Genomic DNA, 23,356 nt, shown 5'->3' with positions numbered 1-23,356 from the left:
AAGCAGCAACCTTGAAAATGCAAGTCCATTAGAAAGTTACAGGCATTTTCATGTGCCATTGCGCCGGCGCCCCTGCTACTATCATGACTTCTTTCTGATGGGTCCATTAGATTAGATAAGGAAGAAATCATCCAAATGTGTGAGCTGGGCACCTCCTCTGTGTCACCTGGACCAAGCATGCGGGCAGTGCCCAAGGACCCCCGCCAATAAATACCAGAGAGAACTGCTGCTCCTGGAGTGGATGTCTGATCTGCGGGGGCTGGGCTGCAGTGTAGGTCTATTAGAGCGCTGTTCACTTTGTACCCATCTATAAATGCTGCACAGAAGGTAATCAGTAAGAATCACACGCACCAAGATCAGGTTAGTAGCGGTACCACATCTGACTGGTAGATATGTGAGTATATAACACGCATGCCACGCCAGAATATTCACCTGCAGGAAATTCGGACTTTCAAACATGGAGGCCAAGTGCGCGGCTTTCTCCTTAATATTCTTTTTATGAAAATCTCTTATGGCTAAAGCCTGAGCTCTTCTCTGAAGACGAAGAGGAAGAAGAGAAAAAATAGTGAGAAGGAAATAGCGAAAAGACAAGGTGACGAGAAGACGTGCAGCGTCCAATCAGGTGATAGCGTGCACCTGTCAATATTAGATAATGAGAGCAAGTGTCTGATTGGTCGCTGCTGCTGTTTGCTGATTTGTATGATTGTGCAGTGCGAGAGCACAGACTGACCACCCAGGTGTCACATGCAGAGACAGGACATAGAAAAATCCACTTACATATTAATTTTAGAAAAATCTGATTACTAGTGAAGCTTGAACTGATGAAACAGATGAAATGATGGCTGCCAGATGACCCCTCTCCTTTTCTGCAGCATTACAGGAGGCTCCTCCCCTTCTCTGCAGGCAGCACAGGAGGTAGCTCCTCCCCTTCTCTGCAGGCAGCACAGGGGGTAGCTCCTCCCCTTCTCTGCAGGCAGCACAGGAGGTAGCTCCTCCCCTTCTCTGCAGGCAGCACAGGAGGTAGCTCCTCCCCTTCTCTGCAGGCAGCACAGGATGTATCTCTCGCCTTCTCTGCAGGCAGCACAGGAGAAATCCCCTCCCCTTCTCTGCAGGCAGCACAGGAGGTAGCTCCTCCCCTTCTCTGCAGGCAGCACAGGAGGTAGCTCCTCCCCTTCTCTGCAGGCAGCACAGGATGTAGCTCTCTCCTTCTCTGCAGGCAGCACAGGAGGTAGCTTCTCTTCTCTGCAGGCAGCACAGGAGGCCCCACCCCCTTTCTTCAGCTAGCACAGGAGGCTCCTCCCCTTCTTTGCAGTCAGCACAGGAGGCTCCTCCCCTTCTCTGCAGGCAGCACAGGAGGCCCCCCCCCCCTTCTCTGCAGGCAGCACAGCTCATAGAGGATTGTCTATATTGGATGCATTATTTACTTATATTTAGAAACTCAATTAATATAGAATCTTAGTTGTTTCCTATTCGCCTGGTCCGTTATATCTGCAACAAAGTTGTCAAGAATTACCATAGTTTAACTGAATGCTGAACCTCCACACAACTTTGTAGCATTGATGATACAGGACATTGGACAATTCTACACTCATCCTGGAGACACCCTCCAACAGAATCATTCTTTTATTACTTGGGTACATTTGGTGACTTTGTTAGGTGCAGAGTATTGAGGAAACAAGAGCATGCACAGAGGTGAGGGGCCCCACAGCAAGAAAGAAATGAGCCACCGCCTGCTCTGGTTTATACCACCATCTGACCTCAGGCTGGCTTCCTCCTTACGTTGCTGATGTCATGGTCCCTGTGCACCACCCATGAGTAAGGAGGGAGCGAGTGCCGTTTTATGTGCCTCTTTTTATGTACGTGGGTAATATCGTGCAGGTGTTGCGGTATAATTACCCAGAAGGATACACAGTACAGACCAAAAGTTTGGACGCACCTTCTTATTCACAGAGTTTTCTTTATTTTCATGACTATGACAATTGTAGATTCACACTGAAGGCATCAAAACTATGAATTATCACATGTGGAATTATATACATAACAAAAAAGTGTGAAACAACTGAAAATATGTCATATTCTAGGTTCTTCACAGTAGCCACCTTTTGCTTTGATTACTGCTTTGCACACTCTTGGCATTCTCTTGATGAGCTTCCAGAGGTAGTCACCTGAAATGGTCTTCACTTCCCAGGTGTGCCCTGTCAGGTGTAATAAGTGGGATTTCTTGCCTTATAAATGGGGTTGGGACCATCAGTTGCGTTGTGGAGAAGTCAGGTGGATGCACAGCTGATAGTCCTACTGAATAGACTGTTAGAATTTGTATTATGGCAAGAAAAAAGCCGCTAAGTAAAGAAAAACGAGTGGCCATCATTACTTTAAGAAATGAAGGTCAGTCAGTCCGAAAAATTGGGAAAACTTTGAAAGTGTCCCCAAGTGCAGTCACAAAAACCATCAAGCGCTACAAAGAAACTGGCTCACATGCGGACCGCCCCAGGAAAGGAAGACCAAGAGTCACCTCTGCTGCGGAGGAGAAGTCCATCCGAGTCACCAGCCTCAGAAATCGCAGGTTAACAGCAGCTCAGATTAGAGACCAGGTCAATGCCACCCAGAGTTCTAGCAGCAGACACATCTCTAGAACAACTGTTAAGAGGAGACTGTGTGAATCAGGCCTTCATGGTAGAAGATCTGCTAGGAAACCACTGCTAAGGACAGGCAACAAGCAGAAGAGACTGGTTTGGGCTAAAGAACACAAGGAATGGACATTAGACCAGTGGAAATCTGTGCTTTGGTCTGATGAGTCCAAATTTGAGATCTTTGCTTCCAACCACCGTGTCTTTGTGCGACGCAGAAAAGGTGAACGGATGGACTCTACATGCCTGGTTCCCACGTGAAGCATGGAGGAGGAGGTGTGATGGTGTGGGGGTGCTTTGCTGGGGACACACTGAACCAGCATGGCTACCACAGCACCTTGCAGCGGCATGCTATTCCATCCGGTTTGCGTTGAGTTGGACTATAATTTATTTTTCAACAGGACAATGACCCCAAACACACCTCCAGGCCGTGAAGGGCTATTTGACCATGAAGGAGAGTGATGGGGTGCTGCGCCAGATGACCTGCCTCCACAGTCACCGGACCTGAACCCAATCGTGATGGTTTGGGGTGAGCTGGACCGCAGAGTGAAGGCAAAAGGGCCAACAAGTGCTAAGCATCTCTGGGAACTCCTTCAAGACTGTTGGAAGACCATTTCAGGTGACTACCTCTTGAAGCTCATCAAGAGAATGCCAAGAGTGTGCAAAGCAGTAATCAAAGCAAAAGGTGGCTACTGTGAAGAACCTAGAATATGACATATTTTCAGTTGTTTCACACTTGTTTGTTATGTATATAATTCCACATATGATAATTCATAGTTTTGATGCCTTCAGTGTGAATCTACAATTGTCATAGTCATGAAAATAAAGAAAACTCTTTGACTGAGAAGGTGCGTCCAAACTTTTGGTCTGTACTGTATGTGAAATTATTATTGCATGCTATATGAAAAGTCATGCTGGGTTATTTAGAATTGAGGGTGGCCAGGTCACCTGCTGAGCCCTCTCCTCAATGTGCTGCAGACGCTCTAAGATTCCAGACAGAGCAAGAATGGAAGGATAGGAAGTGGTGAGAGAGTCTTCGCTTTCAGCAGGACTGGGAGGGCTGGCGGTCTCTTCTCTAGAGTGCGTCTCTCTGGTCACAGCAGCTGGGGCAGGCCTGGCTGTCTCTCTGGTCACAGCCGCTGTGGCAGGCAAGGTTGGCAGATGTCGGGCCAGCTGCTGGGATCTAGCCACTGCCTGAAACTGGGAAAGACTGCAAATGAAAAGAAGGGTTCCTCGGTGTACACCAGATCTCATGCATTACACCCACGCATTGGCTTCAAATGAGATCTTTACAGTCCGTGATCTGCAGCAGAGCGACACTATGTGGCTCATCACCGACTTGGCCATAAGGACAATTATGTAGAGATTTCTATTGTATAGTTGTATAACATGTTTAAGTTGCCAGAGGGCGCATGTTTGTCTAATGAGCCAATATTGGGCACCTTAGCCATAAAGTGCTGGTGCAGCCGAGATGAAATGGTGATCATAAAAAAAAATCTAATCCCCAATGACCGCTGCGATCAGCTGGCCAAGGTTGTCTGATGGCGCCCAAGCTTCTGCGGGAGCACAGAATGTGTTGTCTAATGATTACAGACTGGGGACATGAGGGAGAAGCTCTTTGTACATGGTGTCTAATCATCGCATGCACGAGTCGGGTTTCACTGCTTGGCGACATGGAAAGATCCATAGTTCACTTCTATGTTTGATACAATGTATCAGTATTAGAGCAACACACTAATACAGTGTAACAAACGCAAAGCTGTGCAAGCTGAACTAGAGTTGTGAAGTGTTGTCAGCAACTGGATACAAATAAAAATGTTCTCATTCACTGACAGAAAGCAGAAATTTTTAAAAACAATGAGAAATTGAAGCACATGTATGAGAAAGGTGTCAAAATTTTGATTTATACAATTTTAAGTGTAGTTGTTGAGTAACTGAGTAAACGCTTTACTTCTACCGAAGTCACATACAAAGCGGAATAGTCTGGTAGAGTTTTGTGGGAACGTCAAAAATATTGACATATTTAGAGCTAAACTCTTTGGCTTCATCCTCAAATTTTGATAAACTGCAGTCAGTTTCCACCAGGATCCTGCAGAACTGTGAATGCAGCTCTGGATGTGACTAAAGTATAATAAAGGACCTCAAACAGAATTGATGCAGATTTAAGCTATGAGATGTGGGCACTTGCTCAGCCATAGGTAACTTATCGGCATGTTGGGAGTTGTAGTTTAAGAGCTGGGGGTGGTCACAGTGTACAGACCCCTGTTCTGGAGTTCTGCAGTTGCCTCTAAACGTCAGTCGCCTCACTTACATCATACCTGCTTTCTGGGATCAGCCTGAGTAACGCAAGGGGTTGGTTCCGGAGGTTTAGCAAAGCGAGGGTTAACAGGAGGCAGGTCGCAGGGTGTGAGCTCTGGTGCGGAGGTATCAGGAGGGGGTAAAACCTTTTTTGTTTCAAAACAGATGAATGATAAAGAAATGACAGCAGAGAAGAGAGGCAGAGATTAGCGGAGTTGTCAGGAGGAGCGGGGGAGGGGGCGATGAGGGATCAGATGGGGATTAGAAACATCTCTGGAAGAAGATGAGAAGGGAAAAATGAACAAAATACTATTCACACCTCGTGGTAATGGACATTGCTGCACACATGGACAGGACATTGGCTTTATACTCCAATTACATCCAAAGCTGCAGCACCTGAGACCAGGTAAACTATAGTGAAAATACTCCATGCGGTGCTGCAATGTAACGTTAGGAGCTATTCCAGAAACAATACAATTACTACTCGTACAATTGCAACAAAGTTTCGATTATTTATGTGTAGTTTCCTGTAAAGGATGATGGCGCGCTGACGTAGGACGTGACGTAGGAGACTGCTCATCGATGGACCGCTGTGGCCCCCACTATCTATAGAGAAGCGGCACCCCTGCGTGGTCACTCTGCAGGGAAGAGCATCTCATTTGGGAAAATCTCTTTTAGGGTACTTTCACACTTGCGGCAGAGGATTCCAGCAGGCAGTTTCGTCGCCGGAACCGCCTGCTGGATCCGGCAATCCAGACGCAAACGGATGCATTTATGAGACTGATCCGGATGCGAATCCATCTGACAAATGCATTGCAATACCGGATCCGTCTCTCCTGTGTCATCCGGTATTAATTGTTTTGCATTTTTAAAGGCAGACCGGAAAGCCGGATCCGTTTTGCTGGAACTTTTAATGGCGGCACTAATACGCTTCAATGTAAAGTAATGCCGGATCCGGCAAGTGATCAGTATTTTTGGCCGGAGAGAAAACAAGCACGCTGCGGTATTTTCTCCGGCCAAACAACTTAAGAGGGACTGAACTGATGCGTCCTGAACGGATCGCTCGCCATTCAGAATGCATTAGGATAAAACTGATCTGACCCCTAGGACGGAACTCAATGCAGAAAACAAAAACGCTAGTGTGAAAGTACCCTAAGGCTCCATTCACACGTCCGCAATTTCGTTCCGCATTTTGTGGAACGGAATTGCGGACCCATTAATTTCTATGGGGCACACTTCCGGGTCCGCACTTCCGTTCCTGAAAAAAATAGAACAGGTCCTTTTCTTGTCCGCAATTGCGAACAGGCATATTCTATTAGTGCCGGCAATGTGCGGTCCGCAAAATACGGAACGCACATTGCCGCTGTCCATGTTTTACGGATCCGCGGATCTACAAAACACTTTGCGGACGTGTGAATGGAGCCTAAGAGATGTGTTACCTATACACTGTGGATATGAATATTTCTTCCTTGTGCTGACATCACGGGTGGGGGGCGTGACACCCATCAATCACATGTCAGGGACGGAAGTGGCGCCACCCTAAGATAAGGATAAAACAGGTGTCTCCTGGTAATACTCCAACATCACTGCAAAGGTCACATATACAATAATGGACTTTACGTCTCAGTTCCTCGCCATTTTCAAGGTTTACTCTTGCTGTCAGTGAATGGGATTTTTTTAACGTTCAGAAACAAACTAATCACATCTGAGGATTTGCTGGTCGCATACAGTCTAAAAAGGATGCTTTGAGAAATCTCTGATAGTTTGCTACAATGTATCAGTGCAGGGAAGATGCATCAGTCTGGAGTCCAGGATGTTTACATTGCAGAGGACTGGGCAGACTGGTTACAATTGTAAGAAACCCTCAGATGTGAGAAGTATTAGAACTGATCCGATATAAAAAAAGAAGTCCCTATTCACTTAACAGCAAGCGCAGATAATGAAAAAGACAGAGAATTGAAACAGAAGTAACAGTCATGCGTGCAGTGAGGAGGCTTTATTTTGGAGACCCCTTTAGGTTATGAAAAGCAGAGATATTAACGAGACGTTGACTGGATTATTATATAACGTTTTGAAGTCTTGACCTCGCAGGCGCCGGAGAGCGACCCATGTAATAAGCTTATTATACATGCGCCAATTTACCTGTCTCCGTAATGATGAATTTGGCGCATTTTCCTCGAACTTGGCCAGGAGCTGAGTAGCCATGGACTTGACTTTATTCTGATTAATCACCTCCTTCGTGTCGCTGCACTCCGTGACAGAATTGATGCTTTCACTTGAAAAGTTCCCCGACTGAAAAACAATAAGTGTGAAAGGCGACTTTTTGGCGTCTGCGGAACCTTTTACCTGTTTAATCACCCCAGAAATTTACCTCTCCAGTCAAAGAATGAAAATGGAGAGAGACATACGGGCCGTCACCAGCCTCGGAGCACATACCACAGATTCCAGCAACTAATATCTAACTTGGAGGAAATCCCAATGACTGGAGCAGCGCGAGAAGATCTCAGACGTCTCCAGACAGAAACTGCAGAGACGCTCTACAAAGATGTAAAGTGCAACCCCACTCTTATCTGACAGGTATCCTGTACAATCTGATCTCCCATACCCGAGTACATACAGGGCAGTATTATAGTAGTTATATTCTTGTACATAGGAGCAGTATTATAGTAGTTATATTCTTGTACATAGGAGGCAGTATTATAGTAGTTATATTCTTGTATATAGGAGGCAGTATTATAGTAGTTATATTCTTGTACATAGGAGCAGTATTATAGTAGTTATATTCTTGTACATAGGAGCAGTATTATAGTAGTTATATTCTTGTACATAGGAGCAGTATTATAGTAGTTATATTCCTGTACATAAGAGCAGTATTATAGTAGTTATATTCTTGTACATAGGAGCAGTATTATAGTAGTTATATTCTTGTACATAGGAGCAGTATTATAGTAGTTATATCCTTGTACATAGGAGCAGTATTATAGTAGTTATATTCCTGTACATAGGAGGCAGTATTATAGTAGTTATATTCCTGTACATAGGAGGCAGTATTATAGTAGTTATATTCCTGTACATAAGAGCAGTATTATAGTAGTTATATTCTTGTACATAGGAGCAGTATTATAGTAGTTATATTCTTGTACATAGGAGCAGTATTATAGTAGTTATATCCTTGTACATAGGAGCAGTATTATAGTAGTTATATTCCTGTACATAGGAGGCAGTATTATAGCAGTTATATTCTTGTACATAGGAGGCAGTATTATAGCAGTTATATTCTTGTACATAGGAGCAGTATTATAGTAGTTATATTCCTGTACATAGGAGGCAGTATTATAGTAGTTATATTCTTGTACATAGGAGCAGTATTATAGCAGTTATATTCTTGTACATAGGAGGCAGTATTATAGTAGTTATATTCTTGTACATAGGAGCAGTATTATAGTAGTTATATTCTTGTACATAGGAGCAGTATTATAGTTGTTATATCCCTGTACATAGGAGCAGTATTATAGTAGTTATATTCTTGTACATAGGAGGCAGTATTATAGTAGTTATATCCCTGTACATAGGAGGCAGTATTATAGTAGTTATATTCTTGTACATAGGAGGCAGTATTATAGTAGTTATATTCTTGTACATAGGAGGCAGTATTATAGTAGTTATATTCTTGTACATAGGAGGCAGTATTATAGTAGTTATATTCCTGTACATAGGAGGCAGTATTATAGTAGTTATATTCCTGTACATAGCAGGCAGTATTATAGTAGTTATATTCTTGTACATAGGAGCAGTATTATAGTAGTTATATTCTTGTACATAGGAGGCAGTATTATAGTAGTTATATTCTTGTACATAGGAGCAGTATTATAGTAGTTATATTCTTGTACATAGGAGGCAGTATTATAGTAGTTATATTCTTGTACATAGGAGCAGTATTATAGTAGTTATATTCTTGTACATAGGAGGCAGTATTATAGTAGTTATATTCTTGTACATAGGAGCAGTATTATAGTAGTTATATTCTTGTACATAGGAGGCAGTATTATAGTAGTTATATTCCTGTACATAGGAGGCAGTATTATAGTAGTTATATTCCTGTACATAGGAGGCAGTATTATAGTAGTTATATTCTTGTACATAGGAGGCAGTATTATAGTAGTTTAGTATAATAGCGGCATTCCAGAACATGTGATCCTGACTTGGCAGCTTGAAGCACTGTCTAAAATTCAGCTATCAGATGTGCTGCGAGTTGTGGTTCCATAGGTTTCCGGGTTTACCAGCTGTTATAGGTGATTATTTCTGCACAGACTGTTATGACCGCCCTGGTAAGTCAGACCGATCTGTCATCGTTATCTCAGGTCTGGTTTTCACGCTCTATAGTCTCTGGCTCTGGGTCGCTGTGCTATGTGTCATATGTTTATATTATGAGGACATTCCTATAAGGGCTTGAAATTCCTCGACTGTGTCTTATGTCGAGTCCTAATTGTGTTCTGATAATAGAAATGAACAGAAATGTTTAACAAGGGGGAGGACACTTAATCTTAGAAGGATACTAAATATATATATCGCATGAAGAAGGCTTTTATCGTTCAGGATAGTTCTTAAAGAATTCTTTCTGTCTCTTAAAAGGCATCTGTCAGCAGTTCTGTCCGTATGACTCCGGCTGACCTGTGCCATGTGCTCCTGGCAGCTGAAGACATCCGTGTTGGTCCGGTGTTCATATGTGCCCGCATTGCTCAGAAAATGAGGTTTCACTATATGCAAATGAGCCTCTAGGAGCAACGGGGGCATTACCATTACACCTAGAGGCTCTGCTCTCTCTGCGCCACTGTCGGGACCAGGCGGTAAAAAGGTGATCATACCTAATTCCCTCAATCAAAGTGCAGAAGGCGTGGCAGAGAGAGCAGAGCCTCCAGGTGTAATGGCAACGCCCCCATTGCTCCTAGAGGCTTATTTGCATATATTAAAGCATCATTTTTCTCAGCAATGTGGACACATATGAACATGGGACCAGCACAGATGCCTTCAGCTGCCAGAAGCACATGGCACAGGTCAGCCGGTGTCATACGGATAAAACTGCTGACAGATGCTCTTATCAAACATTCCCATTTAGTACATTATGTGCAGTTATGTCCTAGTTGTCTCTTTGTATCTTTTTTGGGGACTTTCTTTTTTGACTCCTGAATGCCAATGACAGTGGGATACGCGATATATGACTGGCTTTATTGAGACTATTCTCTATGTATGGTAACATTATATTACATGGCAGGAATGTCCTAAAATGAACATTATAAAACCCTGGAGATCTGCTGGATCCTTGCTGCGCTCTATGCTCCGGTATGACAACTGCTCTCGGGTTACCGGCCGCGGCGAGCAGCGAGTACGAAGTATCGGGGCGACACTATAATACTGCTCCAATACTGAATCTGTGTACAGTCAGCAGAACCAACCTCATCAAAGAGCTGCATCGTCCTCCTCCTCCTCTTGTTCACATCGTTCTCCTCAGATTTATTTTCTCCCTGGATGTAGGCAAGCGCAGACAGTTAGTGCACAGGCGCCAGAGGTCGCGTCTGAAGTTAACGCAGACGCAAACTTCAGAGCCGGACCCTCGACCTATCCAGCGCCAAGTAGAACATGCACAGAGGTCAGATAGCATGATGCAGGATCAGCAACAAGTTATATACTTCTTGTATCTATTTATTGCTAGTTTGAAGCTCTCTGCTTGCTGTCAGTGAATGCAAACATTCTTACTGACATCCATAGGCTAAACACCTACACAAATCTACTACTTCTCTCAGCAGATAGTTGCTACAATCGCACCCAATCCATACAATCAGCTTGGACTCCACAGTGATACATTGTAACAAGAGATTAGCTCTGTGTGAGCTTCCTATTCAGTAACAGCAAGCAGAGATGGGGCGTTATAATGCAAAGGATATTTGAAAGTGTTTGTCTGAATTGCATCCTATCTAGATAATCGTCTGGGCTGGTACAATGTCACAAACCATCAGGACTGAAGAGAGAATCGTCCAGAGAGTCGCTAGAAAGAAGGGGCTGCATCATCAGACAACTAGTCTAGGGCAGGCATGCTCAACCTGCGGCCCTCCAGCTGTTGCAAAACTACAACTCCCATCATTCTCAGCTATCGGCCTACAGAAGGGCATGGTGGGAGTTGTAGTTTTACAACAGCTGGAGGGCCACAGGTTGAGCATCCCTGGTCCAGGCTACAGAAATTCCTGGGTGACTACCCTTGAGGCCAGGAGCGGGCAGCCATGGTGTTTGCTAGCCAACAACTAAACAGAAAAGGGCGACTCAAAGACTTAGTGTCCGTAGATGTTCGAGAAGCGTTGGCCAAACCCAATGACATTGGCAAGAGCTGCCAACTATTTCATGTGCGTGGGGGGAGTAAGAACTTGGGTTAAAGAAGCACTGGGCTGCAGGATTTCAACACGCCCGATCCTGGGTTCAGACCTGAGCGTTTTACAGCGCGCTCCTACGCGCTGTAAAACGCTCAACAGGCAAGAACCAATGATTCCCTATGGGAATGGTTCTCACCTGAGCATTTTACAGCGCAGACAATCGCGCTGTAAAACGCCCGACGCCCCAAGAAGTACAGGAGCTTCTTTGGGGCGTCTTGTCGTGCGTTCCCGTACATAGACTTCAGCGGGAACGCGCGAAAATGGGCGTTCGCTTGTTCCAGAGCCACGATTGTAAACGCGCATAATACAGGACATTAAATGGACTCAAAGGATGCTATGTATACGTGTTTTCCTGGATGCCTCTGAGGGAATAGTATTTCATGCACTAAGAAAAATGCAGAAACCCTGGCGTTAGGGTACGTTTACGCTAGCGTTTTTCTTTTACAGTATTGAGTTCCGTCCTAGGGGCTCAGTACCGGAAAAAAACTGACCAGTTTTATCCCCATGCATTCTGAATGGAGAGCGATCCGTTCAGGATGCATCAGGACGTCTTCAGTTCAGTCCCTTTTACGTTTTTTGACCGCAGCATGCTGCATTTTTCTCTCCGGCAAAAAATCCTGAACACTTACTGGAATGCTGGATCCGGCATTAATTTCCATTGAAATGTATTAGTGCCAGATCCGGAATTAAAATTGGCGCATTGACGGATCCGTTCTTCCGGTCCTTGCATGCGCAGACCTTTAAATCTTAGAAAAAAAATAAAATACCGGCTCCGTTTTTCCGGATGACACCGGAGAGATGGATCCGTTATTTCAATGCATTTGTCAGACGGATCCGCATCTGCATGACAAATGCCATCCGCTTGCGTCCGAGTTGCCGGCGAGGGAACGGCCTGCTGAAATCCTCTGCCGCGAGTGTGAAAGTACCCCCCTATGAGAGCCTCTGGGTCGATGTGCAGGGTGCAGTATGAGACCCCCCCACGCTCATACTCTGCTATTCCTGATCCTTTGTGCCCCCCACTCTCCTCACATAATGCGGCAGTGGGGGCGCCTGCCATATGGCCCACATCAGGGGGAGGCATGCACGCGTGCTTCTTACATGGCAGCACATCGGCGGTGAGGGGAAGGATTTGACAGTCGCACAGCGTACACTTCATGCATGAGATAAGTGTTTTGTGATCGATTTCACTTTGTATAATTCCGGGGGTGGGAGATACAGCAGAGTCGGGTTATTTTCTGGGATTGAAGTATAAAAGGCTTAAACGTCTCAGTCCACGTCCCGAATAATTAACTTCAGGAGGTAAAGTCAAATCCATTTGTCAGGGCAATTAGATGACATCATCGAGTCGGAGGTTCTGGCGTTTCCTGTGTTTTGTTTCTATGGCAATTTGGGGTAATATCACAATTAGGGGGCCACAGACTTATCTCCTCGAATTAGTGTAAGGTGCGAGATGGAGGGGGCGAGAGGCAGCGTCTGATCCCCGGACCGTCAGGAGAAGTGGAGCAGACGCTCGTCTAATGTGTCTTTCAGTGAGAGATTTCCGCCAATCCTACAGTTTATTTATGGAGGATTCCATTATATTCTCATAAATCACAAAGTATCAGCGGCTCCAGGGAGGATTCTGCAGCAGCTGCACCTTGTAAAGCAGAAGAGGATGATGAAGGGGTCACATCCTCCATCACTCAGGTCCAGGCTACTGGAGGAAATGATTACCAAATGGTCCATGTTCCCCATGTCAGCGATTCTAATGTCTGATTCCAGCAGAGGCCTTAACCAGACACAGGAACACAGCAGAAACCCCACGGAACGGAGCAAAGTCATTTATGCAACTACAGTATCATCAGTATGAAAACTCACGGTGTACATACATTACTTATCCTGTATTATACTCCGGAGCTGCACTCACTATTCTGCTGGTGCAGTCACTGTGTACATACATTACTTATCCTGTACTGATCCTGAGTTACATCCTGTATTATACTCCAGAGCTGCACTCACTATTCTGCTGGTGCAGTCACGGTGTACATACATTACTTATCCTGTACTGATCCTGAGTTACATCCTGTATTATACCCCAGAGCTGCACTCACTATTCTGCTGGTGAAGTCACTGGGTACATACATTACTTATCCTGTATTATACTCCGGAGCTGCACTCACTATTCTGCTGGTGGAGTCACTGTGTACATACATTACTTATCCTGTACTGATCCTGAGTTACATCCTGTATTATCCTCCAGAGCTGCACTCACTATTCTCCTGGTGCAGTCACTGTGTACATACATTACTTATCCTGTACTGATCCTGAGTTACATCCTGTATTATACTCCGGAGCTGCACTCACTATTCTGCTGGTGCAGTCACTGTGTACATACATTACTTATCCTGTACTGATCCTGTACTGATCCTGAGTTACATCCTGTATTATACTCCAGAGCTGCACTCACTATTCTGCTGGTGCAGTCACTGTGTACATACATTACTTATCCTGTACTGATCCTGAGTTACATCCTGTATTATACTCCAGAGCTGCACTCACTATTCTGCTGGTGCAGTCACTGGGTACATACATTACTTATCCTGTACTGATCCTGAGTTACATCCTGTATTATACTCCAGAGCTGCACTCACTATTCTGCTGGTGCAGTCACTGGGTACATACATTACTTATCCTGTACTGATCCTGAGTTACATCCTGTATTATACTCCAGTCCTGCACTCACTATTCTGCTGGTGCAGTCACTGTGTACATACATTACTTATCCTGTTCTGATCCTGAGTTACATCCAGTATTATACTCCAGAGCTGCACTCACTATTCTGCTGGTGCACTCACTGTGTACATACATTACTTATCCTGTACTGTAACTCAGGATCAGTACAGGATAAGTAATGTATGTACACAGTGACTGCACCAGCAGAATAGTGAGTACAGCTCTGGAGTATAATACAGGATGTAACTCAGGATCAGTACAGGATAAGTAATGTATGTACACAGTGACTGCACCAGCAGAATAGTGAGTGCAGCCCTGGAGTATAATACAGGATGATCCTGAGTTACATCCTGTATTACACTCCAGAGCTGCACTCAGTTCTCACCTTTGGCACTCTCTTCCTGGGTAATGTTAAATTGAGGTAATTATTGCTGAGCAGACTGGATGGTTTGGAGGCGTTCGCCTTTCCATTCTTCCCATTGTCCTTGGGGGAGGATTCTGCAAAGAGAAGAGAGTATGGACATAGCTGAGATGTTGTTACTTCCGCTTGCAGGGGGGGGGGGGGGGGTATTAAAATAATCAGTCCAATTGAAGAAGCCTGGCTGTCAATGATACTGATCGGTCAGTGTATTATGGGGGGGTGCAGAGGTAATAGTATATGGAGACTGGGTCATTTCATATCCAAGCCCCTGCTCTGCAGTCACGGCCCCAGTGCTTCCTCCTGGCCATACACTGAACCCATCTCCTTTCTATACGGCATGAATGCAAGGGACGGGGAGCTGGGACTCATCGTCTAGTGTCCAGGAGGAGTTGCAGGAGGGCTCTGCTCTTACATCATCTCACAAGCTACAGCCACTCACCGATGGGCCTCAGGGGGGCGCCCCTGAATAATTCATAGAACTTGGAGAGGTACAGGACCATGCTGAGCTTATCTGGCTCCTCGGTGGACGCCATCTCCCTCCCCGTGGTGATGGGCGAGATTCCAAACTCTTTTTCCGCGATATCAAACGCCAGCTGGTTGTTCCTGACGGCGTCGTCCTCGTTCAAAGAGTGGAAGTCACTGAGGAACAAAGGATACAGTATCACAGGAAGAACGGCCTCATTAAAGGCATCAAAGGCGCCGCTCGCTTACGAAAAGATGGAGAGGGAGTTACGGACGGGGGAGAAAGATTCCTAACAAATTCTACAACAACATGTGCGCGCGTCCTCGTAGGGGGCCGGAAGACGCGTGGTCTCCTGAGCCCCGTCCCTCTGTGAGCCCGCTCAGCCAATCAGAAGAGCTGAGAGGGAGTCACATGACAGATTTCCCCTTTAATCCCCTGACTGGCACCATTCAGTAGATTTCAGACTTAACCACCATGCAAACAATTGGTGGTCCAATGGTCAAGGGGCAAATGTACAGCTTCCCGCATCTCAGCTCGTGGAAGCCGTTCAGGCCCTGGAAGCGCAGCGCTCCTGGGAAAAAGCCTGCGAGATGCCATGGGATCTGAGGGGGTTAGATGTCTGTGATCGGCGTTAGCGCTGATCACAGGCATTAGCAGAAATCAGGTGGCTATGGCGCCCGCTGTGCTCATAGTCTTTAAAGACCTGACGTCCGCTGTACATGAACGGCAAAGGTTGGGAAGAGTTTAAAGAGCACCAGTCAGCAGGATCAACTCCATCAAACCAGGCATTTCCTGGTAGGGTTGATCCTGATTAAAATGATACCGGTCTTGTGAAATCAGTTGTGGTGTTCATCCTCCAAAAAAGAGCTTCAGTGCACTGAGGGGTGGGGCCAGCACTGGAAATCTGGGGAGCTAAGGTGCACCAAGGGGCTAGGCTCCACCCTAAGTGCACTGAAGCCTGAATTTGCATAAAGAATAGGTATCATTTTATTCAGCAGGATCAATCCTACAGGGAGTATTCCTGGTGTAATAGGGATGATGCTGCTGACAGGTGCTCTTTAAGATGCCTACAATTTACTGTTCAGACATATTTCAAATGACTTTCTGTTGGCGCGAGGTGAAGGAATGTCACAGATCAGTGGGATTGTCCGCGATCGACTCACATAAGATCTGGCCGGAAATGGTGGATAATGGCACAAAGCGCGAGGCCGCTCTTCCAGGAGCTGGTGAGGTCTGTGACGCTCACGTTCCTGTAGCCTTCAGTCTGCTTCTGACACCAGGTTAGGAGCTTGTTGGGTCGAATATCAGATTCTGATGAAACAATGGAACAAGATATGATATACTTAGTATTTAAAGGGGAGATCCACCCAAATGTATCTCCTAGTATAACCCTGTGGGGACGATGAAGCAAATGATGAGGTTGTGACGCTCCGCTCATCTGTATCCAGAGTAGCAGACTTTTATCCGACAACCCTGGGAGAAGGAGGAGGACTTGCCCTTTAAGACTTGCCCTGTACCTACCGTGCCGGCTTAGCCCCACTGATCTCCTGATGGAGCTGGCTCTCTCCAGAGGACATCCATGTAACTCCCCAGTGAAGTATAAGTGCTTCACCTGCAAGAAAACGCGGATTTGGTTAAATGTATCAGTATATAACACTATCTTATGGGCACCTTACCTTAAAGGGCATCTGTCAGCAGTTCTGTCCCTCTTACCCGGCTGACCTGTGCCATGTGCTCCTGGCAGCTGAAGAGATCCGTGTTGGTCCTGTGTTCATATGTGCCCGAGGTTTTACTATATGCAAATGAGCCTCTAGGAGCAACGGGGGCGTTACCATTACACCTAGAGGCTCTGCTCTCTCTGCACCTGACACACCCTCTGCACTTTGATTGACAGGATCAGGTGTGATCACATTTACACTGCTTGTACCTGTCAGAGTGCAGAGGGTGCGGCAGTTGCAGAGAGCAGAGCCTCTAGGTGCAATGGTAACACCCCCATTGCTCCTAGAGGCTCATTTGCATATATTAAAACATCAATGCGGGCACATATGAACATGGGACCAACACGGATGTCTTCAGCTGCCAGGAGCACATGGCACAGGTCAGACGGTGTCATGGGGACAGAACTGCTGACAGATGCCCTTAAAGGGGTTGTCCAGTTTAGAAAACTCAGAGTAGATACAAAGATGGTCTCTCGCTCTGGAGGACCCGTCCTGCATTACAGTGGACACTGTGCAATCCTTTGTTTCTCCTGTGGTGGCGCTGCTGCAGGGAGGCCACAGGAGTGCCCACATATTACAGTCATTTCTGGGGGGTCCCAGTAGGAAACGCTTTGCGATTTGCTTATTGTCAAGAGACCTTTTTCTAACGAGTAAGGAGTGTCCAAAGCGGAGGACCCCTTTATAGGTGGAATGGAATCACTCATACACACTAAGGCTCTGGTCACACTTTGTACCTGCTGCAGTATTTCACCACACAACCCCGATGGGCCGATTATAAGTCAAGGGGATCCCGAGGGATCTGATACAAAACAGATCTACTGCCACCAGAGTCTGAGATGAGGAATAAAATCTGTTTGCTGTCAGTGAATGCTGAAAGACAACCCCAAGCAAGTACTGTACACACTGCTGAGGGTTTGTTACAATGTGTCAGGGCAAGTGACCACTCAGTAGCAGCACTAATTTCTCTCCAGTGATAGAACCCTCCCTGATGGTGATGGTCTAACCTGGTCGTCTACGAGACGTTATCGTCGTCCTTTACCGTGCCTTTACTTATACGGACACGCTGCAGCTGTGTGAGCGACTAAGTCAGGGCAACTTTTCAGCCAATGAATCGCAACAATGTTTCTGTTTTCACACAGCAAGCAGGTGTCCTAAAAACATTACAAAATTGCAGAACGTTCTAATATTTGATGTAATTTAAAGGGAGACCGGTTCCCACACATCGGCGCCGTTTATACAGCGCGGAGCAGCAGGCGGCCGGCGGGTGACTGGTGCTATGTATCCCAGATTACACTCCGAGTATACGCAATCCTCTGCCCGGAGGGACGTCTGTCCCTGGTTACCGTCTCAATCAGCAGATTCTGCTCAGCGCGGTCGTGTTACAAAGCGAGGGCAAAGAGGAGCAACTGGAACCGGGACAAGGTCCCAACATGAACTGCAAACAAAACTGATACAAAGAATCACAATATTCCTGTAACCGTGGATACAAGGCTGATACATAGTAACAGATGAAGAGTAGCTACAGGCAAAGGGTATGACTGAGAATGAGGGGATCAATCATCAGCGTCTCTTCATACTGAGGTATTCTCCACCTCGTGCCTCCAGAGAAGACATTGCCATGGGCCTGGACCCGTTCTGAGAAAATCTTAAGCTGGTCCTAAACATGAGACAACCCTAAAAGAAGACCTACTGGAAGAAACATACCTGAGGCTGCACTACTGAGAGATGCTGATGATTACATGCCCCAGGCTGATGGATTGCTGGAGACCTTGTAGGATCCAAGTCCCCATCAATCCCCACCTCCTGCCTGCGCCTACACTATTTCTGAATTGATATATACTGGGATATGCTGTCACCAGAATCTCTCAGTAGTGCAGCCCCAGGCTTTGGGCCTGTATATCCAAGGGATCCTTTCTCAGCCCAGAAGAAGTGAGATATTATAAACCGACTTTCAGATGTTTAATTCTGACTATATATATATGAGAAGCCGCCGCTGCACCCACGGACATCGAAGGGCTATGCCTCGGCCTCCATGCTATTCTATCACTTTCTGCCACGAACCTGCAGAGTGCGGACGCAGTTGGAGTTGAGGTTGGGATATCGAGTTGCGGGGTCGATCGTATACTGGTCAAAGTTCTTGCTGATGTTTTCGGGTTTAGTCTGAGGTAGTAGGCGGTAGATACTCTCCCTGATACAAGAAAAGAACACACGTTAGCCGGAGTCAGAAGCCCCCAACCCCCCCGCGGTGCCGTCAGACTGTGGTCAGGATAATGGGGGCTGAGGCTGTGAATGAGACGCTAAGTATGCCGCCCCTCGTACACTGCATGAGCTCATCGCTGTACGTGTATCCCCGGGGTATAATCTTCTGAGAACATTCACCAGAAAGATCCTAAAATCCACATTCTTCTGCTTTGATTCTTGACATCTAATTTTAAAGTTCCCGACCACAGACAAGTGAGTCAGGAACGAAACAAGGACAAGGAGAGGAGATGAAGACCGTATGCCATGATGTCATCCATTACATCAGCTACAGGCGCCTTCAGTACGTCTATATTTTAACATGGGCAATGCTGAAAACATTACAGGGGCCCTATTCTTACCTGACGTCTATTCACAGGGCCCGAACAAGTGAGGAGGGGGCTCCAAAACGTGTCCCCCTAGAGTGGGACCCCAGCAGACTGCGCCGTCACAAAACAGCCTGTGTGGTATCATGTTCTAACATACAAGCACCACTGCTACAATCACTTTCATACTTTATGTGACTAAAGCGCTCTGCTTGCTGTCAGTGAATGGGAACACACCATCAACACCTGGCTTAGACTACTTTCAAATCTGCTGCATGGATTCCGGCAGAGAACAGCCTTCCAGAATTCTCCGGATCCGGCACTGCCAGATGCAATGCCCGCGGCCCCATTAACTATAATGGGGTCCGGCGGAGATCTGACCGCAATCTGGCAAATATGCAGAGAATTGGCCAGGCAGAAACTGCTGCACGCTGCGGTTTGCGTCCGGCCAATTCCTAACATTCTCTGCTGGGACCGGCAGCCGGATCACAATGCCGGAGAAAGTAGCGTTAGACAACCCAATTTCACAAAATCCATTAGGGAATTCCAATGTCATAGATCAGGGGGGTCTCTTGCTCCAGAGGTCCCCCCAGGTCTTTACCCTACATGGAAAGCTCATGTGATTTCAATAAGAAAAGTGTAATGCCTCATCCGTCCCGTGGTGGCGCCGCAGGGAAATCAAACACTTGTTAGGTTCCTGCAAAGATCGCTGGGGATCAGCTTAAGGGCTCATGCACACGGTCGTTGCCCGGCCGTGACAGTATTGCGGCCTTTCACTTGAATAGGTCCGCAATCCGGGAGATGCGGAGCGGAACGGAATGGAGGCACAAATCAGAAGCCCACGGAAGCACTAAGTAGTGCTTCCGATCTGTGCCTCCGTTCCGCACCGCACCTCCCGGACTGCGGACCTATTCAAGGGATTCAAATGAATGGGTCCATGATCCGCATGCCCACGGTTGGTGCCCATGCATCGCAGACTGCAATTTGCGGTCCGCAGCACGGGCCCGGCCACATGAGCCCTAATGTTCTTCTGTCACAAAAGGGGATTTGCAAAATTGGAGAACCCTGTTTAAATTTGGGGCATTGATTATTGTAGAATGTAGTCCTGTGGGGCACCTCTGCCTTTAAGCTCCGGGACATTGGGTTCCAATACAGGGCATCACCATCGGCATTCATTTTGCATGTGCTTCCTATGTTTGCATCTCTTCCTCACATGGTGGCACTTTAAATCCCTATACAAGTATATTAGATTGCAAGCTCTGCAGGAGCAGGCACCGTTATGATGGAAGAATACACCCTCTGTCTATATGGCGGAGAGAGAGAAGGCAGCGATCCGTTATAGTGAATTTACAGGAAGCCGCCAGTTCAGGGATCGATCGCAGAACATTGATGACCGGGAGGTCGGGGGCGGTTCGGCTGCTGCAGCCGATGCAGATCTTACATCATATCCTGCTGTTAGGGTTATCAGACCCTCAAACTTCACCCCACTTCCCTGACTGATGAGTAAAGTAGCGCAATGAGTCACGTTTCTGTGCTGAAGAATATATTATCTAGTTATAGCCCAAAATGCAGTAAGAGAGACCTTTGGCTAATGAGGTCATTGAGCCGTGAGGTAGCCTGTGCCTCATGGCTCAGTGACATCACTAATTTTAGCTGTCAGGTGACTTACTGCGGCCGATACCGCTATGGTTTGACTAAGAATCTCAAAATGTAGCAACCTGTGATACATTGTATCTGATCACCTGAGTGACACTGAGGTTACGTTGTAGTCAGGGTGAGTTTTCAGACCGGCGCCATCTACTGGCCAAATCGCCAAGTAAAACCTTGATGAAAGAAGAGGCCTCTGCTGCTCAGTCATGTCTTACCGTTCAGCCAGGATCTCGAGGGGCGGAGTCCCCTGGGACCAACTCCTCACCATCCAGGCTGTATCAAACGCCGCCAGAAACCCGCGGGCGCAGCCCGTCCCCATCGGCCAGAAGGGCTGGAAAGGAGACAGAATGAGGCACATGGTGACGCCGACTCTAAACAGGAAAATGTACAGAAATCTGAGATCTTCCTACCAACCTCAAGCAGGCTGTCCCCGACGAGCGCCACCAGCAGGTGATGCCCGTGGCGTTCCCGGACCAGCGCCGCATTTTCAGAGGCGTACATAGAGGTAAAGTCAAACATGGCCACATCTGGCTGCCCATAATGATTGATGGCAAAGTCCAAAGACGGCAATTGGTAATTGGTGGCAAAGTCGGCAGCTTCTCTTGCATAGGACTGCAGGCTCTCCTGATCCACGTTCTCCGCACACAGCAGCATCTCTGCATCGGCATAATCCTGGAGAGACAGAACATTGCACCTCAGGTTAGTCGCCTGCATAGCGCTTGCTTCAGGTCAGAGGGAACGGTCGCGTCCACGGCCACCTACATTCAGGATGACGCCTTTATCCAGGAGACTTTGCTTCTTTGCCGTCATTACAAAGTAGTGCGTACTGTCCTTGTAATACACAATGTTCTCAAGATCGATCCCTGAAACCGGAAGACAAGAACATTAGGAAACTGTCAGTAAGCTTGGTAGCACCTAACGGCAGAGCTCCTAATACAAAGGGACAGGTAGGTGGCTTACATCAGATGAGTGTACAGCAAAGAAGACACATGCAAGAGGAAGATCACCAGAGAGTGCACTGAAGACACTGCACCACAGAGAATGCTGGAGGATTTCAGCACTGAAGAATGCAGTGCAGCTCTGGAGGATAATACAGTCTGTAACTCAGGATCAGTACAGGATAAGTAATGTATGTGCACAGTGACTGCACCAGCAGAATAGGGAGTGCAGCTCTGGAGTATAATACAGGATGTAACTCAGGATCAGTACAGGATAAGTAATGTATGTACACAGTGACTGCACCAGCAGAATAGTGAGTGCAGCTCTGGAGTATAATACAGGATGTAACTCAGGATCAGTACAGGATAAGTAATGTATGTACGCAGTGACTGCACCAGCAGAATAGTGAGTGCAGCTCTGGAGTATAATACAGGATGTAACTCAGGATCAGTACAGGATAAGTAATGTATGTACGCAGTGACTGCACCAGCAGAATAGTGAGTGCAGCTCTGGAGTATAATACAGGATGTAACTCAGGATCAGTACAGGATAAGTAATGTAATTAAAAAGTAGAAATGAAGGATGCAGGTTTTAATAAAAAGCAGACCCTGAACCAGCAGGGACATCTGAGAGGTGTGAGCTCAGGACTATTAGTGCAGTCCAGACGTCTTCCTCCTTCTGCCCAGATCTATTACACTGTTCTTATGCCAACTGATGCCCTGTAATGAGCTAGCCCTTCACGGTGCGACCTTCCAGCAGAATAGTGAGCGCAGCTCTGCAGTATAATACAGGATGTAACTCGGGATCAGTACAGGATCAGTAATGTATGTACACAGTGACTGCACCAGCAGAATAGTGAGTGCAGCTCTGGAGTATAATACAGGATGTAACTCAGGATCAGTACAGGATAAGTAATGTATATACACAGTGACTACACCAGCAGAATAGTGAGTGCAGCTCTGGAGTATAATACAGGATGTAACTCAGGATCAGTACAGGATAAGTAATGTAATTAAAAAGTAGAAATGAAGGATGCAGGTTTTAATAAAAAGCAGACCCTGAACCAGCAGGGACATCTTAGAGGTGTGAGCTCAGGACTATTAGTGCAGTCCAGACGTCTTCCTCCTTCTGCCCAGATCTATTACACTGTTCTTATGCCAACTGATGCCCTGTAATGAGCTAGCCCTTCACGGTGCGACCTTCCAGCAGAACAGAATCTAATTATAGATCGTTCTACCGCAGAACTTTCTCTGCGCAGCTTTTGTGAGGGAAAGGCCGCGACTCCGGAATATCTCTGGGTTGCCCCTCTCATGCTCGGCTGTAGAATGAGGACAAACCTGTTTCTTCCTTCAAGTCTTGAAAGAATTTCTGATTGAAGATGAAGGCAACTCCGCTGATCTCCTCCACTTTGGCCTCCGCCGTCGTGTTCCGGTTGATGAAGTTGGCAGTGATGGCGATGGCCAGTTTACCTCGAAATTCCTTCCTCTTGAATCCTGCAGAACAGAAGCTGGATGTAAGACCGCTTTGTGAATGGGGTCACAT

General features: G+C 46.5%; 1 protein-coding gene across 13 annotated transcripts in view; it reads right to left on the bottom strand.

Moving 5' to 3' along the window:
• The window catches only part of MICAL2 (microtubule associated monooxygenase, calponin and LIM domain containing 2), a 194,812-nt gene that overhangs the window by 115,273 nt on the left and 56,183 nt on the right, over positions 1 to 23,356 (bottom strand). For 8 of the 13 annotated variants that reach the window (XR_006386895.1, XM_044269544.1, XM_044269540.1 and 5 more), the window contains 13 exons: positions 23,152 to 23,307; positions 21,638 to 21,738; positions 21,290 to 21,547; positions 21,091 to 21,206; positions 18,723 to 18,849; positions 16,465 to 16,555; positions 16,107 to 16,254; positions 14,920 to 15,119; positions 14,445 to 14,557; positions 10,379 to 10,447; positions 7,068 to 7,217; positions 3,576 to 3,827; positions 433 to 534 (listed from right to left, as the gene is read on the bottom strand). Coding sequence is in view for 12 of the 13 variants with exons in the window: in XM_044269544.1 (XP_044125479.1) it covers positions 433 to 534; positions 3,576 to 3,827; positions 7,068 to 7,217; positions 10,379 to 10,447; positions 14,445 to 14,557; positions 14,920 to 15,119; positions 16,107 to 16,254; positions 16,465 to 16,555; positions 18,723 to 18,849; positions 21,091 to 21,206; positions 21,290 to 21,547; positions 21,638 to 21,738; positions 23,152 to 23,307 (1,883 nt within the window). In the remaining variant the exon portion in view is untranslated. Of the gene's footprint in view, positions 1 to 432; positions 535 to 3,575; positions 3,838 to 4,601; positions 5,072 to 7,067; positions 7,218 to 10,378; positions 10,448 to 14,444; positions 14,558 to 14,919; positions 15,120 to 16,106; positions 16,255 to 16,464; positions 16,556 to 18,722; positions 18,850 to 21,090; positions 21,207 to 21,289; positions 21,548 to 21,637; positions 21,739 to 23,151; positions 23,308 to 23,356 lie in introns of those variants that run through there. The other 5 variants (XM_044269548.1, XM_044269553.1, XM_044269546.1 and 2 more) reach the window with 4 other exon arrangements.

The sequence above is a fragment of the Bufo gargarizans genome, chromosome 10 (assembly GCF_014858855.1).
Source record: "Bufo gargarizans isolate SCDJY-AF-19 chromosome 10, ASM1485885v1, whole genome shotgun sequence".
Classification (NCBI taxonomy): domain Eukaryota; kingdom Metazoa; phylum Chordata; class Amphibia; order Anura; family Bufonidae; genus Bufo; species Bufo gargarizans.
The sequence above is the reverse complement of the archived record's forward strand: the minus strand, read 5'-3'. Positions and strand labels throughout refer to the sequence as shown.